The 19,378-nt window shown below is 39.7% G+C and overlaps 1 protein-coding gene across 5 annotated transcripts in view; it reads right to left on the reverse strand.

Moving 5' to 3' along the window:
* enox2 (ecto-NOX disulfide-thiol exchanger 2) overlaps window positions 1-19,378 on the reverse strand; it is a 385,733-nt gene that overhangs the window by 209,206 nt on the left and 157,149 nt on the right. For all 5 annotated transcript variants that reach the window (XR_006252544.1, XM_043257503.1, XM_043257500.1 and 2 more), the window contains 4 exons: window positions 19,071-19,177; window positions 15,859-15,973; window positions 12,372-12,562; window positions 7,066-7,206 (listed from right to left, as the gene is read on the reverse strand). Coding sequence is in view for 4 of the 5 variants with exons in the window: in XM_043257503.1 (XP_043113438.1) it covers window positions 7,066-7,206; window positions 12,372-12,562; window positions 15,859-15,973; window positions 19,071-19,177 (554 nt within the window). In the remaining variant the exon portion in view is untranslated. The remainder of the gene's footprint in view (window positions 1-7,065; window positions 7,207-12,371; window positions 12,563-15,858; window positions 15,974-19,070; window positions 19,178-19,378) is intronic.

Below are 19,378 nucleotides of genomic sequence, written 5' to 3' on the forward strand. Positions count from 1 at the left end.
TTGGATAACTTTATTCTTGCAGCATTGGACACAGTGCTCCCTCAGATCTCAGCCCAAATGAGGCAGGAGACAATAATTCTTGATTTGAGAGCGTGTCTAGCAGGCCCTAAAACGCCGTCTAAGTAGGCAGCACACTTGGTTTTGGAGCAGAGCGCTATACTGCATCGTCAACCGATATTTCCCAGCGCTGATTTGCAAATGAAGTACTTGAGTTGTTTTCCCTGAAGTGGATGTCCTCATCGGCTAACTCTGCCTCTTGAACTTTCTAAATGATTATGAGTGTTTAATTGCAGTTTTGATGCTGTTTGTCGTAATCAAGGCGGTTCCTCGGTCTTCTGAGTGCTTCATTCACGCACTCAGACGTATGGAATAACAATAACGGCTGCTATTAGCACTTCTGGCTTGAATACGCTAGGTGTGCGCGGAAAACTCAATTATTCTCAACGCATTGTGGTCCGATCAGGAAAGCGAAGCAGCTCTCCAGAGAGAAGCGCACAGGTGCCGCAGTCAATATTCTATTAGTCTTGATGGACTATACATATAGTTTTATATATTATACATGATTTCATTGCAGTGTGTTTGGATTACCACATCTTTTCATTTACACACATTGATCCGATGCCAAACACTGTTAGTTGAGAGAAAATGGACCTTTTATAACATAATACCAAGTTTTATTAATTTATGGGTGTCTGTTAGAAGATATAATACTGTATGTGATTAAACACCCTGAGATGGCTTGGGAATAAGAACAAAATGCACCGAGCCTCCCACGTGACCCATAGAAGAACATGGATATGGCTACATTTCATTAATTCAGTTCCGTGTGGGAACAAATTCTTAATATCTGATAATTTCCCCTCATTTTTATTTTTTGAGACACATCCATCCCCATTACTGTACAGAAATATTAAAATAATGTTTAAGAGTTTAAACAGAGCAAATAGTAATTTTTTCAGGAGCTATAAACACAGCAGCTATCAGTAGAGGCTTGAGTAGAGACTGATGTAGCCAATTAAGTGTGGATTATTAGGAGGCCATGATGGATATTGGTCAATAGAGGAAGCCCAGGGGCCAGCTGCATGAACTAGGCTAGCTCTATGTTAAGACACTGTCTTAAGAAGCAGTATAACCAACTAGCAGTTAAGTGTGAGGTAAATAGTCTTATATTTTGGATTCAATTTACACTAATCCACACACAGATTTTTTTTGGAATATCATATTTGATACATCAGCCTTTTATGGCTAGTGATATGGAGCTCATAAGAAAATACCAGTTTATAACTGTGCAAAATATACAATTTGGTGGAGCTGTTGATATTTTATGGCCAAAAATAAGATGAAACGATGGTAGTTTGTAATGTAAAGCATGTAACAAAACAGCAGACTACCTACAAAATGCATAGAAATATCAGTATCCTAATAATGTCCTAGTAAGATGATATTTGAAGACTCAGTTTTATGATCAAATCTCTGTAGTTTTCAATATGGGGGCAAAACATGGGATGCAACGCAATACAATGATGATGAGAGATAAACAAGTACTGTTAAACCCCTGCATGGATAATCAAGTAAACATAAGCAGTTTCAGTCCAGTAAGTTGAAATATTACTAACAATATCAAAGTTATTCTTAAACTATCAATGCAACAAGTTTTCATCAATGTTTTGAACATTTTGAGTCTATATAAAGCGTGTGTATTAAATATGACGCATTGAACGTTCTCACTATACTGTGACGTTATCACCGTGAATGAAGGAAATCAACCTGCGCTGGAAAATAAGAGCAGCTCAGATGCTCCTCGCTGCTTTCATAAACACACAGGCGTTTGCTACAAGAAGGCCTCTTGACTGCATTACGTCTGGATGCAAGCGTGTTCTGTTCTCCTTTAGTTTTGACAGGAGCTCCTCCTCAGACACGGCATGAGCTCAAACCGATCTGACGGAAAGAAAGAGACTGACGAGGAGCATCCACTTCACTAGTGTTAGCGAAGCTGCTTTCTTCATTAGAGAGCAGTGTGCCGGACAACAGCTCGGTCAGCACTCCTTCCAGTCACTGGACTGGCAAATAAGCCGAGTGCAATACAAATAAAACCCTGCGGACATGCGGTGCCAAGCCAATTAAACACGCAGAGGCCGCCGTGTTCTTCACTACACACATCCACATCTGGGTTAGATCTTTTTCTCTTATGCCAATCAGTTTCATCATTCTGGAAACCTGGAAATGTTTTCGGCATAAACAAAATATTCAAGTGACTAGGGATCACTGAATGATTGAAAATCATCGCCTCTCCACTTTGTGGCCACCTCGGGGTGTGCATTTGTTTTTAATAATTCAACAGTGCGGAGTCCATTATTTCTTCCTTTCTGGCTGTTTCTCAAAATATATACCTAGACGGTTTTTGGCCACGGGCTTTGGCAGCCTCTGTGCTGCGGATGACATGCTAAACTTCCTCATTAAAAAGCATCCGAGGTGACTCATTTGGCCAGGCAATTAACACCTGCACCCTAGAAGACATAGCTGTGGATGATGAAAATAATGAGAAGAGCCCTGTGTCTGATGAGATAAAGTGTGAAAAGAGCTCTCTTACCCACGAGCAGAGCTCTCTCTCGGACTTGACCGGGCTGGGAGGCCCTTTCTCGGGCAGGCTCTCCTTCTCCTGGCTGCAGGACACCACGGCCGCCGCAGACTCCTGTGGCAGGAAATAACAACAAAAGAGAAAGTTGTTTTCCTCTCACGGCCCTCTGCCCTTCCCCTCATTACCCCGGTCCTCTGACGGGCTGAAATCTCCTCGCCCAGTTGTGTCAAAGTGATTTATCCCGCGACAAATAAAGTTCTCCTGCGCTCGATTGGCCTGTAATGATCTGTCATGTTCTGAGTGAGGATGGAGGAGGGGAAACGGGACGAAAGAACTGAGGGGAAAACGTAGAGAGAAAGAGCGGCAGAGTGGAAGGAACAAAAGGCTAGAACAGAATAATAGACACTTTCCACAAACAGGGTGCAAAGCTCGAACTTTTTTCTTCTTCTATAAATGGTCAGTGAAAGGAGGAGCTTCACTTCAAAACCAACGTTACGTGATCCTTTTTGATTTTATATTTGGACAGCAAAACCAGTCATAAGGGTAATTTTTTTCAAAACTGAGATTTATATATAATCTGAAAGACGAATAGAGCTTCCATTTGATTTATTGTTTGACAATATTTGGCTATTAAAGTTTTTAGCAATGCATATTATTACTCTCAATACTTTTTCTTTTTAAAAAACCGTTTGATATATTTACGGTAGGAAATTACTAAATATCTTAACGGAACATGATCTTTACTTAGTATTCTGATGGTTTTGACATAAAAAGATAATAATAATAATTTTGACCCATACATTGTTAATTTATGCTTTGCTAATTTGCAACCATGTCAGCAGCATGTCTTTTTGTGATTTAAATACACAGCAACAGTTATTAAAATAAAATGCATTAAAATGTAAATAAATATCTACTTTTCATTAATAAAAAAGAAATCAATAATATATTCAGCAAGCAGTGCAAGTGTTTTTAACATTAATAAATAATAAATGTTTCTATACACTAAAGACTGGAGTAATGATGTTGGAAACTCACCTTTAGTTACAGAAATAAATTATATTTTAAAATATATTCAAACTGTATACATTTTTTCTTTACAAAACCAGAAACATTTGACACATAAACACTTGCAGTTTTATATATGATATTACTTAATACACTAATAAACTTTTTTTTGTACTTCTAACATCGTGGTGGAGGTGCGAAGGACGAGAGTGACTTACGCTGGCGTGATTGGTGCTTTCGTCGCTTCGCCTCCTCTGTCCTCCCGCTCGGACGTCTCCAGCTAGTCAATTAACAGAAGGAGAGAGCTGTCAGCGAGTAATATGTCACCGGCTCGCGCTCGTTCACACGGGAGACTAAAGGACGCAGGACACACCGCGGGGCAGGAAGCGAATCACAGGCCTGACACGCCGAGAGCTGAAGGTCACGTTTGCAAATGGATTCCTCTAAATGCCAAATAAGCAGCAAAGCTCCAAAGCATTTGTCCTGCTCAATGAAACTCTAATGAAGCGCGGCAGAATCGCCGAGAGAAGGCAGCCATTTCAAGCCGCTCTGCTGAGATTAGTAACGCAACCCGATGCCGGCGGAATATTTAGTGGCGTTTGCCAAGGCAGGCATCGCTACTCTTATTGCTCACGCTTCTGGACAAACCTCAAATCCATGTATAAAGCTTTGGATTAGCACCACCTGGACTACATACATGATCCATATCTCAAACAGCACGGCTTGTTAAAATGAGGTGTGCTATTACTTTTCTAAGTGATCTGATTTGCGATTTTCGCCAGGCTTTGATAACGCAGGTGAAGAAATCCCATGAAAGACCTAAGCCATATCTAGATACCAGAATATTAAAGGCTCCGTCTGGATAGAGGGCCCCGGGGACACCAGAATATAATAAATAATCTTAAAAATATCGTCTGGCCAACGGCAAGTTTTAGAGGGCCAAGCACCGATGACATTTTCTTCAGGAAATGTAAACGCTGTGTATTATAAAACAGATTGCTTCCGCTCTAAACAGGATTTGATAAATCACATTTAAAGCTATCTCGAAACAGACGATACGCAATATCTACACCCGTGACCACATCAATGCAGTTCTATATTTGTAGAATTAAAATAAGAGAATTGATTCTTGATTGTTTTATATCTATATGTTTGAGTTTTAGTGGTTTTACACGTTGTCCATTTGAATCATTTCAACACGTGCATGTCTTTAAATGTTCACGATCAGTCACATGACAGTAAGACCGGACTATCATGTCAACCAATGAGGATCAATGAATGCACCGGCTGTTTTAAGGACTTACTGTATCATTCCAGCAATAATAATAATAATAATAATAAAGTAAGTTATTTCAAAGGGGTCCTAGTACACAAAAAAATAAATATGGGCATCTTTTATCGTATTTCTGTTACGTAAAAAAAGGCCTCTCGTGGTTTACCGCTTTTTAATGCGCACAAAACTCTGTGACAGAAGAAATATTAATGAAGTTTATCACAGCAAGAGACGGAAGAGCAAACACCGAGACGCACGCGTACAGACTGATGTATGACATACACAACACATTCATCCAGCAGAAAACAATAAACCGCTCTCGCAAGCGATGGGCACAGATCTATAGGAGGAACGGCTGCGTTGAAATTGATTTTCATTTCTTCCATTAATGAGTCTGTCTCAGGTGATTCATCAATGCGCACGCTGATGCCCTGAACTCTCCTTCAGCATGGATCAGTGGTGCCGAGATAAATTCCTCCGCAGAGTGCCAATCAAAGCTGAGCCGCTGCTGTACCACATGCAGACATTTCTCCTTCTCTTCCTGCTCTGAATGACGAGCAGCCGACCAACCATTTCCAAAATGATTAGTCTTGGAGGTGATAAAACCCAAACTTAACCTAAAACGATCCGCTCCACCGTACCAGATAAGAAAAAGCCAGATAACAACATCTGTCTGTACAAGATAACAGGCTATCAAATTTGGGGCGTGCATCGTTTAGCCTTCTCAAATTGTCATTACCTTTTGGAAGTTCAATCTCAAACTCAGTCTGATTTAAATGTCACTTTTCCTAAGTTTCATACATGAACGAGCAGGTTTTTGATGTGTTTGTCCCCGTGTTCTGGTGAATAAGAGCTCTGCTGAGGACAGCGGTGGTTAATTGAAAGCGGCTGGTGTGGGGCGAGTGGCTGAAGCTGCGGAGCTGCCATTAGTTTTCATTAGCGTCTGCACACCTCGGCGCTTCACGAGCATCAGACGCTGGATTGGTTGGCATTGTGGCATGGGTCTGCACCAACTATATGCAACGTTTGTGAAGTGCGCGCTTCTGCAAGGAGCGTTTTTCTTGCGCTTCGAGATTGCGTGATGCCACAGCAACAAGAGCGTAACGTGCCAACGTGCATGTCAGCATGGATTCATCAAGAATTCAATTCGGTGCTAACAGACAATTAGCAGTCAGGATAAAAAAAAAGACATGACATTTAAGTGTGAAATATTATTAGAAAGACAATAATTTAAAATGTAATTCATTGTGACCGTTATGGACAGGATTAGCACGAGTAGGAGGATGAGTTAAGGGAAATACGTTCAAAACACACACACACACACACACACACACACACACACACTTATATATATATATATATATAAATAAAAATAAAATAAAATATTATATATATATATATATATATATATATATATATATATATATATATATATATAAAAAGATTAAAAAAATAAAATAAAATAATTATATATATATATATATATATATATATATATATTTATTTATTATTATTATTATTTTTTTTAATAAATAAGGACTTTAATATGTATAACACTGAGTATACAGCTGAAAATGTATAAAAGAGTTTAGCATAAAGTAGAGAAAAAAACTGCTTTTTTGCTTAATAACTAAAACTTTTTTTTGATGGATCCACAACATACTACCAGAAAATATGTCAACTCATTCTACTAACCCCAACAATCTACTCTGAGAGTTAATATACATGCAATTAATGCTAATGTTTGTTTGTGTATTATTGATGTCAATTTCAAAGGAAGTACCAGAGGTTGGTATCTGTATAGACAGAGAGAGACTTCAAATCCTGTTTTAAACACATTACCTGCATTATTTCCCCCCCGCTGCATCACTGCATCATCTTATCTCTGAAATTATGCCTGTTTTGTTTATGCATTAATTCATAATGTCTGCTCGCCTGCAAACAGGGGAGTCTAACGCAAGGATTTCACACGGTTTTTCTTTGTTTGGAACACCGAGCCTCATCCTGAGCTCATGTTCCTTTAATTAGAGCGCAGGGAATCAAATATTCCCGTTCTGATCCGAATCCCTGGAGAGCGTTCAGCAGGACAGACTCATTAATACACGCCGTCCTCAAACCGACAGCCGTCTCGTCTCATCTCCTCAGCAGACGAAACGCGGCGAGCGCAGACAGAGTTAGAAGAACACAAGCAGAGACGGAGACTCACGGGCAGAGCGTGTGATGTGGGGAAGGCTTGAATCCGATCCTTCAGACTCTGGATCTGGCTTTCGAGCTGTTGTTTTTCCTCCGAGTTCTTCTCCAGCTCCGTCTCTCTCTGTTTCAGATCCTCGCGAAGCTTGAGCAGTTGCTAGAGAAACGGCACAAAGGAAAAACGGCGACATTAAAAACGCATAACAAGAGACGAGCGTTATAAGAAGCTCAACAGGCCTGACGCCGCACGCAGATCAGTTCATCAGTATTTAAAGAGAGCGCACGCTGCGCACCAACGCTTTGATGCCGGTTTGGGCTGCTTCATTAAACTCAATGTTAGAATATCTGAATATCTATGGGGTTTTTTACGTCTACCTGTTCTAATAGGTTGATCTGGCTGGTAGGAAAAGAACGGTCGTGACTATTCCAGCTAGACTCAAAAAGCGCTGATAAACAGTAGCTTCCAAAGTAGTTTTTTTTGCAAGAAACATATGCAAGCGGTGCCCAGTATTTTTTTTTTTTACAGGGCTCTTAAAAGCGTGAAATGTATTTTCAAGGTCTGCTGCCTTTGACATCACAGCTAGGTGCTAGTAGGATCCAAAATGAACACTCACTAAGCGCCAAATGAGATTTAACATGGGCTTTGGTGGGTAAATAAAACACAGTTACTTGCCAGCTGGCCAGTCATTTCATGTGGAACTGCAATTTCACATGATTTTAATTGAATGATGGGCTGATTATTGCAGATTGTAAGCGACATGGGTGAATAACATTTAAAAGAATGAAATAAGTAAAAAAAATGGATATGATTTCACTGGCTCATGTCGAACATGTAAAAAATGAGTGCTGTACTTACTGATAAAACTTAGTGGAATATGTTTTACAAGAGAATACAATAAAAAGTCTTTATATGTTTAATTTAGCGTGTAACTTGTGGTTTCTTTCTACATTTTAAAGTTATCCACATCCAAATATTTTTGATATGATCCAGATATATTTGAAAATGTAAGTATTCTGTCGTCGTTGCAGAAATGTAAAGTGAAGATAGCATTTATCTTAAGCAATAATATTAAGTAAATAGTAGACGTAACCACACCAGTAGATATATATATATATATCTATACATATCAACAGACAAAAACACCATTTCAGTGTGGATGAAAAAGATGTGGTTTGTACAAATTAATATGCGATTAATATGATTTTAAGCACTTCCAGAGGTGCTGTGCTAACTTCTATTGAGATGAATGGGGACGCTAATGGATAGATAGCGGCAGGTATTATGTAGACGTCCTTGACCTAGAAAGCCTTCCATACCCAAATATGCAGTTTTTGGACGGCTCACCGGGGTTTGAGACGTCTTGCTATCAGATAATTCAATCTGAGGTGTTATGACTGTGTTGAATGTGGCTTTATTTGATTACCTCTAGCTCATAAAGACATTTGAACAGTATGCAGCTGATACGACAGCTGTTCCCCGACCTCCAGAGGTGCCGTGCCAGTGACATTCAGAAACGGGAGGAAAAATATTTGGATGGTGTGCGTTTCACTCTGAGACGAGTAAATAGATTTTGTGCCTTGAGGTTGTTTGTATGTCTGTAGCGGCTCAGGTGAGGGACTGATTAAATCCAAAGCTGGATACACACACACACACACACAGGCTCTGTGCTGCCAGTCTCAGCGGAGGAGTGTGTTCCCACTGAATATATGTAAATTGATTTGTATATGCACATCTCTGTCAGCATAATAATGCTTCAGACATGAAATAATATATATATATATATATATATATATATATATATATATATATATATATATATATATATATGTTATGTATTATTATTGTTGTTAAAACATGTCAAACAGCCACAGATGGGAATAATACCTCAAACTGTTCAGCATATTAAGAATAAGTGTGCTATTACTTTTGGCCTTGTAGTTTTCGGCTGGAGGACAGAAAAGGCAAAAAATAAATAAAATAAAACAAATAAAATTATAATTACACGTTATACAAATAATAAAATATAATCAAATATAAGAGACAGTAAAGTAAAAAAAAAAAAATTAACTTACTATTTTATTATCATTAATCATAATTTATTATCATATTTTATTATCATTTATTAGTTTATTATCATTAACTGTTAGTATAGAATTACTATGTGTGTCTATATATATATATATATATATATATATATATATATATATATATATATATATATATATATATATATATATTATACACCATTATTATGAATTCTTATCAAAGTATATAACTTTTTACTGTATTTTGATCCCAATAAATGTAGCATTGGTCAGCAACAGTGGTTTACGGAACAAAATGTAATTTTCTTGAGTGCAATGTTTTGTCGTCTTTTTCTTTTTCAAATGAGAGAATAGACATTTAAGGAAAGACGTAACGCAATTTAGGTAACGCGTTATGTAACACATTTTTCATGCCATGTTTCTAAGCATGCTAATTTGTTGACAAGCCTAATAAATCAGAAGCTACTGCTCTGACTTCTCATTACCGATCCTGCTCAGCATTCAGAGGCCAGGAGCGATCTGAGCTACATAAACTGTGGTGATGTAACCTTTTTGTTTGCCTTCATGGCCTGCTCCTCATGAATAAATCAGAGCGAGGGTGAGTTTAACACGCTCTGAGTGCAGGAGCGAGAGCGTCTCCACAGCCTCGCGTGCCACTGCCGAGTGATTCAACTCGGAGAAACGGTCTGCGCTGTTCACTTCATGTGACAGAATAACATGCCGTCTTCACACGCTCGCTGGAGATCAGTGAACACCAACTCGAACAAATCGCTCGGCGTGCGGCTCATATGTGACCCGTGGAGTGAGTTCCTCTCCTGCCACAGCAACGTTCAATATGCAGAAGCCCATTAGGGCTCATTAGAGGAGATCACGCACCTTCAAAGTGAGACAAACCCCCTCTCAGAGCAGGTGTCCTTCATGGCTTAATGACGCTCACATGACAAGGTCAAAGCCGTGTGGAACATCTGCATACGCTGGGCTTACAGGAGGACGCTCTATTGATAGCTACAGGAAAGTGAGGTACAAAAATAGACAGATTTAACCCTGCCCATGTGAATCTGTATTGTGCAAATGCACGGTTTGGGAAAATAAATGTAGCTGAAAATCACCCTCAGATCTCTAGGTCACTCTGAGCGGTGAAGAACAATGGAGAACGGAGGACAGATGGCTAAAAATAGCGGCAGTCTTCAAGAGAAGATAAAATAACGCTTGATAATAGCGTTATGAAAGTGCTTGATGGGTGGGAGACGTCTACAGTTTGTGCCCATGAGGCCAGATGAAATTTCCATTCCACATGTTCAACATCTCGTGTTTATTATTGCGTGCGTGTGTGTGTGTGTGTGATTGATGACCTGGATGATCTGTAGAAATGAGGTGTTTGTGTTCAGGACTCCCTGCGGTTAAACTCTCACGCGTAACAAGGCTGCATTCAGCGAGCGAGGAAACAGTAGGTGTGTGAGAGCGTAAAAACACAGATGAGTGACGGCTGGCGGATCACCCCATGCTGCTTTTGAAACGACAACTTTTTGGTTACTGGCACAGATCTTTTTGCGCCAAACCACTGACAAGCATCCGCCCGTGTCTTCAAAAACCTCCAGCAGCTCTGCACGGAGTTCAACGTCGCGAGAAAACATTCTCTTTTTCTTTATTTTTGGTCATTTTCCAGCGAGAATATCTAAACAACCTAAATTTAGGTGTAAAACAAAAACTATGTCTAAGTAGGGTGTAAAAGTGTATACTAGCAGCCGAAAATGAAGAAGAATTTTAAATAAGGCCTCTGGACTTGTACAATGCAGTAATGTATCCAAAGTAAAAATGCATTATAATATTTGGAGTTTTGTTTGTAATGTAGGCTATTTTATCATTTTTAAATGTATTGTGGTAGCTTCAGGACAAGAAAATCCCCCCAAGACAAGATCACCCTGTCTTCAGGATTTTATTATCCTAGATAACGAAGCTGAAAGACTATGCAGAGAATCTTTGCAAACTCTTACATTGGTTTCATGAACAAAACATATTATTCAGGCCACTATTGCTTATTAACTTTTGGCCCCAATCTTTATCGTCTCATAAGAGGAACACAACGAGGTCTCATCATATCATATCATGTTTTCTCTTAATGGCAGCTCATCATATTTGAGCACACACAGTTAAATACATGACTAATAGTGGAATAATTTATTCATATATTATATATATATGATCATATTCACATTGATTATGCTTGATTACATTTTGATTGATAAAAATCTTCCACAGCATAAGAATACTTATTTTATCCGCTGTGTATATAAAGGTTCAACATGTCAAAGGATCCATCAAAAATGATTCTGATTTGCTGCATTTTTAACATTATCAGTTAATATTTTGTGGATACCATTCAAATGTTTGAAGTAAAACTTTCTTTTAAAACCAAAAATAAATTCATACTTTTATTTAGCAAGGACAGAAATTAAACATTTCATTGTTACAAAAGATTTATTTCCAATTAATCCTGAAAAAAAAAAACTGCATCAAGGTTTCCACAGAAAATTAAGCATCAAAATATTAATGACAATAATAGGAACAATTATTAATAATTGAGCACCAATTGTAATTTATTAATTGAGAACCAAACCAGCATATTAAAATGATTTCTGAAGGATCATTTGACACTGGAAATTCAGCACTGACTAAAGGAATAAAATTAAGCTTTAAAATTGTACTAATAATAAGTGACACTTTTTACACTTTACGGTAGGTTTTACTAGTTAACAAACTAAGACTGAACAATACCTCTACAGCATATATTAATATTAGTTAATGTTACATTCAACATTTACTAAGGCATTATTAAAATCATTTTTGCATTAGTTAATGCACTGTGAATTAACATTGAGGGACTATATTTTTCTGAACTAAAATGAACAAAGATTAATAAATGATGCAATGCATGTGTTATTTTAATCCATTAACTCATGTTAAAGAATGACATTGTATTGTAAAGTGTTACCATATTTAATAAAAAAAAGGGAAAAAAAAGCAGCAGCTGACAAGAAAGAGGCAAAATTAAAAGTCTGCCACTGGAAAATGTTATTTATTTTTAATTAGAATAACTACAAGGTCAATTTCTTTTAAGAAAAACAAATTACGAATGAACAGATGAATTGTTCATAATATCAAATAATAATAATAATAATAACAGCAAAATTTCCCTTATTTGAAAGATTTTAAGGCAGTTTTACTGGAAACGATTTCGTGCTGTACGCCGTATGTGTTGACTGTGTGTGCCTTTACCTTCTGCATGCCCTGCAGAGCCTGCTGCAGGAAGCTGAGCTGCTGCTGGCGGGTGGCGTCCTCCTCGCTGCGCTGGGGCTGAGCTTTACCCTGCTCCTGTTTCAAAAGCTCCACCTCATTCCTGTAGGCATCCAGCTGACACCGCAGACTGTCGTTCTCTTCTTTCAGAGCCTCCACCTGAGCCAGCGGCCCTGGGAGACCACAGAGAGAGAGAGGGAGTAGGAGAGATATGAAAAATGACAATTGCATTGGTGACAGGAAAGGGAAATAAGCAGACAGAGACACACGAGCGAAGGAGGCAGGGGTGAAAACCAATAACGGAACAGAAAGAGAAGAGGCGCATATTAAGAGTCGTGTGCGGAGTTATAAGTCACGGGGTGGTAGAGCTGAGGCCTGGAACGGGTAAAATGAAAGAAGAAAACAGTGTTCCTCAAAAGCTGCTCAGAGAATTCTGCCGATGGACCGAGATGAAAGGACCCTCAGTACCACTGCTGCGTTCGCTTTGCTTTCAGAGGCTAATTAGAGAGGATTAAATGGAGAGAAAGTGTATTACTTAATGCTTGACTTAATGTACCATGGGCATTGTTATCAAACGACTGTAATTAAAACGGACGCAAAAGGGTTCTTCACACCGAGACATTCCGTCATTCAGCCGTCTCTTAACAAGCTGATGATCAGAGACGCCACCTCTGCTCCGCGTCGAGCGGGAGGAGATAACGGGATTATGCCGAGAAGCGTGTCCCTCTCAGATTGGGAAGGGAGCGGGGGGGAACAGCTGGGCGTCTGATCGCGAGGCTGATGAAGGATCTTTGCTTATGCGGCTCTGAAGAGGGAGAGGATGAGCGTCTGACTGATGTGGGTAGAAGATAAGGAAAGCCAGGTTCAGCTATGAACACCGTCGAAAGTCTGCAGGGAAACACATTATTACCTATCTCAGCTCTACTCCGAAAGCTAGCGAGCTGCCTACCTAGACTGCATTTTAAGCGGCCAACAATGTAGGCAGCAACGGTATTGAGGTACCTCTTTTTGGTCAAATTCAAAAGGAATATGAAGAAGACAATCCCAGAATCCAACCATCAATACAAGATGGTGGACATGAGCTGCATCCCAAATGGTGCACTCTACACTATGCACTCAACCTTGTAGTGTACGAATTACATAGGGTTATTTTCACTCAGCATCAGAGTCGGATAGTCCCTTCCCCTCTGCAACAAGTCAGTGCATGAATAGTCCTACATTCCACACTTGGTATCGGGTATTTTAAGTGCACAAATCGGGATGATGCTACTGATTATAAATATACTTGCATTTCATGCATATTGATAAAGCAGTCCATGGTAGTGCAAAAAAAAAACACAAAAAAAAACTGTATGCATTTTCTCAACAGGTTCAAGCTAGTCATGTTGGTACCAAAAAGGTTATTTATCGCTACATTATTGACAATAGACACTGACCTTTTATGGACTGCAAAATTTCACCAAAGTTTTGTAAACGTGACTTGGAATCCACAGCGTTGAGTATGACGAGTAATTTTTTTTAACTTTTCAGTTAAACCCATCTTACGACAAAAGTGCAACAGTTTTACTATGCCACTTGCTGGTAAAGGTACCTCATCTTTGAAAAAATGTGTTTCTTGAGACCCCTGAAGTTGGCAGAATGGCTATTCTGTTGTGCTAGACCGAGCACAATGGAATAGCAATTCACAAGGGATGCTAGAACGCATCCTTTTATGAAGGTAGCTGCCATGTTACCAATTCTGTGCTTTGTCTGTAAGCATGTTCAGTGTGAATCAGAGGGGAAAGAAATAGAGAGATGGAGAACAAGAGCGAGAGAGATATAGAGACACAGACAGAAAGCGAAGGAAAGCAAGCGGCTTTTATTGATTCGTCTCATCAAGCTGCTGCCCTCAGAGTCGTCCAGGTTCACCTTCCGCAACATGGCAGGCAACTCTATCGACCTGTGCTGCCCAGGGGTGCTGACAGTAAAGAAGGCAGCTACCGTTTGCACACTGTACTATAGCTATTGCCAGAGGACACTTGCCCGTTATCATTGATTAACTCTGGGGAAAAATAAAAGCAAACATGTTGGGCTTCAGTGAAGATAGAGGTGAATCTGCCTAGTTAATATGGCTTTAACTCACATCTCACTGGCAGGTCTGAAATATTTGTTTTCATAAACGTGGTGGGTGTTGAATTACCTCCTTCATTAACCATGTGGATCTCCTGCCCTTTCTATCCAGTGACATCCTTCCAGATATCTGACAACCCACTGACAGTGATTGTTATCATGGTTTTCTAATAACTAAGGTCGCAGATGAGAAGACTTGTGAATCAAACCTGGTAAACGTGTGATTACATTTGCATATATTTTCATACTAATGACAGACTCTCTGTTACACTGGAGAATCTCTAATAGTTGTATTCAAATTTCATGAGTTGAGTGGCACATATGTGAAGACAACGAGGGTCTCGCCTTAAATTGACTGTAAAGAAGGTGTGCTAAGTGGTCTCAAGATGCCAAGAAAGACAATCCCACAGTGATCATTTTGTGCTATCCCATGATTCTCTGTCCTGAGCAGCTATATAACAGGTTCTCTAACAGCATTTTTCTTTTTTGACAAGCAACCTGACATGAACTGAAAGAGCAGCTGGCAGGCTAATGCTCAGCCCGGTAGCACCACATTCAGAAATCCACAGAGGGTTGTGAAAATAGTAATACAAAAATTACACTTTTACCCCATGATTGAATTGGCTGCAGACAGACAGATTTTATGTAATTTGCTCGCATGAGAATGTAAGATCGCCTAAATAACATGCTGGTGTTGCAGCCATGGCCATAGTTGAGTCGTGCAAGTTTGATTCCAGCTTGTAACAATCAATCAATCAATCAATCAGAGAACCAACAGAATAAATACATTTGTATAATACAGTAATAATAAATTACTCAAAGTCAAAAGTATGAAATGTTATGAAATTTTGTTGAAAACAGCATGCTTAGATTCCATACAATTCCCAGGACTGTTTACAGTGCGGGGGGGAGAAAAGCCACATACAATAATGTATGTCTAAATTGTTTTTTGAAACAAAATGATTCAAAACCACTTTGAGATCTCACAGGGAAGGAGATTATATGAGCTTCATTAGTTCCTAAAAGAACGTTTATTGAAAAAAGTTGGTGAAAAGTGGCAGTTACATAGTCAGAATCCAGATATATATCAGTGGGCCTTTAAAGAGTTAGAGCTTTCCACGAAGCTCAATTCTTTTTTTTGCGCTTCATTTATACTGTGAAAATTAGCTGGCTATCTGCAAATGTATTAGCACTGTGCGATCTGAAAAGGTTCCTCATAAAACTGACAAATCACCAGTGGATTCAATTTATATGCGGTTGGTGCACAGAAACCTCATTAAGACAATGAGCCTTTTTCTTTTTGCTTTAAGAAAAAATTTTATCTTTTGCTTACAGACTGTCAATCAGGAATAGTGGATACCTGAATCATCTGAATCCTTGCTTTCCAGGGCATCCTCCATGTCGTCATCCGACATCTCCATTTCCTCCTCTCTCCGAATACCCATCAGCTCTTCGTTGTGGATGTTTCTGATCTCCTGTGAATGAGAGGAAGAGAGTCTATAATCCCAACTGCTGCCAGATGATCTCTCGCACTTTGATTAACACATGAAATATATGAGCCGCAAATGTAATAAGCCATTCGATCAGATTGTAAAATAGAGATTTGACTCGTCAAGTGCCATGAAAGCAGGCGGAGCTGCTCTAGTGGTATCAATGCAGCGAGACATCTGATGTTGCCCGACCTTGTCTATGCATGCAGTCAAACATTGCACAGGGACTCTGAATGTGCTATAATGGCTGCCAGTGGGGCTTAAACGTTGCAGGAAGTGATTTCACAGCCACCACAGATCGGCAGGGCCGGGCAGGGGCAGATGAAGCAGATGTCTAGGCATGGGCGCTGCCCTGTGGGTGCTCCTGATCGGGGAGCTCTATGCCTAATGAGGCATGCTCACAGCAAACGGATAAGGCTGTGCAAAGACACAACATGACCGCCACAGGGAGAGAGAGACTTACTCTCTGACAACAAACAAAAGGCCCGGCATAAACATTACCATCTGTCTAGCACAGCAACACATGATCTCACTGAGAATTACAGAGGTCGAGCAGGTAGCACAAAAGCAAACAGGCCCATCTGGCCAATAAGGGGAGGGATAGATGATATGGGGCTACCACAGGAAGGCAACTAGCTTCCCCGCTTTACACTTTTCTCCAATCTTTAACACAGGACGGCTAGCTGGCCACAGTATAAATGGGTTGCGATTGAATTCAGGTAGTCTAGGCAACTGCAAATAACCATCTGCTTGGAATAACAATCAGCCTGAAGCGAGGAAAGCCCGCCAATACTGACTGGACATTTCTGTGTCAGAACCAGCACTTACTGAAGCTTTGTTTATGCAAGAAATAGCTGGGGAAACTTGCAGGGGAGCTCAAGGAAATGAGGATGAAAATCCTCTAAATTCCGCTAAGCCTGAATGTAGCTCTGGGTCAACAACTCATCCGAAGCCGCCATCTTACCGTCACATTTATGAGAGAAGCGCAGCAAGGGTCCAAACAGCTCCGAGGGTGAGAAGCAAAGTAAACATAGTTTAATAACGTGTCATCTATTACCTATCACTTACTGTCACCTGCCCCAGATACAACTAACCGGATTCAGGAGTGAAGCAACCTCCACCTAGAGCAGAGGATGTTTAAATTGCACTAATGGGCCCTATTACAACATAAACATTTCGAGTGTCAGGTTCAAAGGCTTGTGAAAGTGTGGCATATCCCTCGAGCCTAGCATTGTCATACTAGAGGGATTCCAACAGTTTTGAGGTCAGCTCTTCTCAATACATAATGTAAAAGGTGAGAGAGGCCTCTCTTCTTCTCAAATGAGGCTGTGACAGCATTGAGAGCTTCCTGTCATAGCCACAGTGAAGCTGCAAGCACAATGCCAACCTGGGAATGAGAAGCTGCTCATATCTGAGGCTAAACATATTCGACTTATGTCAAGTGGTCAGAGTAAAGGGCATATGGGGGAATTGGAGGATGAAAACAGCAACTGAGGACTACATATACTTCTTGAAATGATCAAGGGTTATTAGGGTTGTTGCATACCCTTTCTTGTCATCTGATGGGAGAAATTAAAGAGACGAAAAGAGAGGAACTCAATAAAAGAGAGCGCTCAATAAGGACGCAATTACTGCAGCATTAATAAGCTCCTTTCAGAGATGAAGAACGGGGAAAGTGCTAAAAGAACTCTATATGTAACTGTTTCATTTCGGAGACAAATCGAATAAAATGTCAATTAAACTTTAGAATAAGGCAGTCAATCAAGGACTCACTTAGTTCACGAAGTTAACAAAAGCACTAACTGGCAGTAACAGTGCTTTGTCTTAATGTGCTTCACAAGGGGCTGAAAATGGATGTACTTCTGATAGAAACGACCATTTGTGATGACTAGATTTAAGATCAACTGAATTTAAGGAGTTTATTGGGAATGAATGAAAGATAATTAAGTACAACTATGAGATAAAATCTATAAAGAATTATACAGGACATGGTGCAACTCATTTTAAACACCTACCTTCAACAGTGAGGAGACTCTTTCGGCATTTACAGTACCTGCATTGTTCCAAAGGCTTCAAAGTGAACATTTACAACCCAGTCATAGTGGAAAAACAAAACTTAATTTAAAAAAAAAGAAGGAAGGATAGGGCTTCAGCTTGTGAATTGATTAAACCATTAAAGGTAGCCGTAGCATACAAAAAGAAAAAGACCTGTATGCCAGTGTGTTGTTGATTGTAGATTACTACCCTTCTCCAACACCCACTTTAAGGAGGCTGAAGGTCTAGTTTACCCACTAGATGTATCTTGCTTCGTTTTTTTTTCTTTGATGAATCATGCTCAGTAGATAAAAATTCATGTTGACTCTAAAGCCATGAGAATTAATTACTGTAAACTACTAGGAATTTGTTTTTATGACACATGCAAAGTCCAGTCCTCGGTTGATTTCACACTCATCATTTGCTGAGCAGGAGTTCTCAGTTTTATTAGATGTAAACAATATCAACCCTCTGATCCATGTAAAATAGTGTTTTAATGTTGCCAGCAATGGGTATTAAAGTGCTAATTAGACACCAGATTGGGTCTTTGTGCACTAATAATCAGAGAGATGTCTTAAAACTTACCTAATGACCACAGAAAACAGAGGAAAGAGACGGGGAAAAAAACACTTCAACAACAAAAATGTGGATTCATTAATTAGCTTACAGTGTCTCCAGCTTCCACTAATAGAGAAAATTTCTCTTTTACTGATCTTTGAGGGCACTTTGGAGTACCATTGATTTGGAAAACTGGCATTTTTACGGTTTCTATCAAAAAAAAAAGACTCAATGTTACCTGCTGGTTGTGAACCGCTGTAATCTCAGGGTCAGTGTCGGGTCACATTTCACTACCAGAGAGAGCTGAGCAATTAAACTATCATTCAACTCAAAAGAAAATAAATGGACTTTGGGATAGTTCAAGTACACATGGGGAGCTTGCAGGGAAGGGGAAATGGGAGAGAGTAAAATCTGACAGTAACATACTGCAAATTTAATTCCAAAGATGTGAAGCATGAACACATTCACTTGAAGAAATGAAAACACTAACCTCCGCTTGCTTTCGCCACATGTCCAGGTTCTTGCGTTGGGCTTTGGAGAAATGGTCCCATGCCTTTTGTTTGGAAGCAGCGTGGAATACAGACACAATCTGCTCAACTGTGGCAGGGGATGCAGGGGCCAGTATGGGCGTCCAAAGAAAGAAAGAGAGAGAGGGGCGATTGGGAAGGTGCAGAGGAGTGAAAAAATTTGTGTCAGGTTGGAAGGAAGTGATGTTGTTTTCCCCTACCCCCCACCCTATACAGCATAAACACTGAGCTGGGGTGACTGGTGTATCTGCAGGGATGAGATCTGAATAAG

This window comes from Puntigrus tetrazona, chromosome 14, assembly GCF_018831695.1.
Source record: "Puntigrus tetrazona isolate hp1 chromosome 14, ASM1883169v1, whole genome shotgun sequence".
NCBI classification, from domain to species: domain Eukaryota; kingdom Metazoa; phylum Chordata; class Actinopteri; order Cypriniformes; family Cyprinidae; genus Puntigrus; species Puntigrus tetrazona.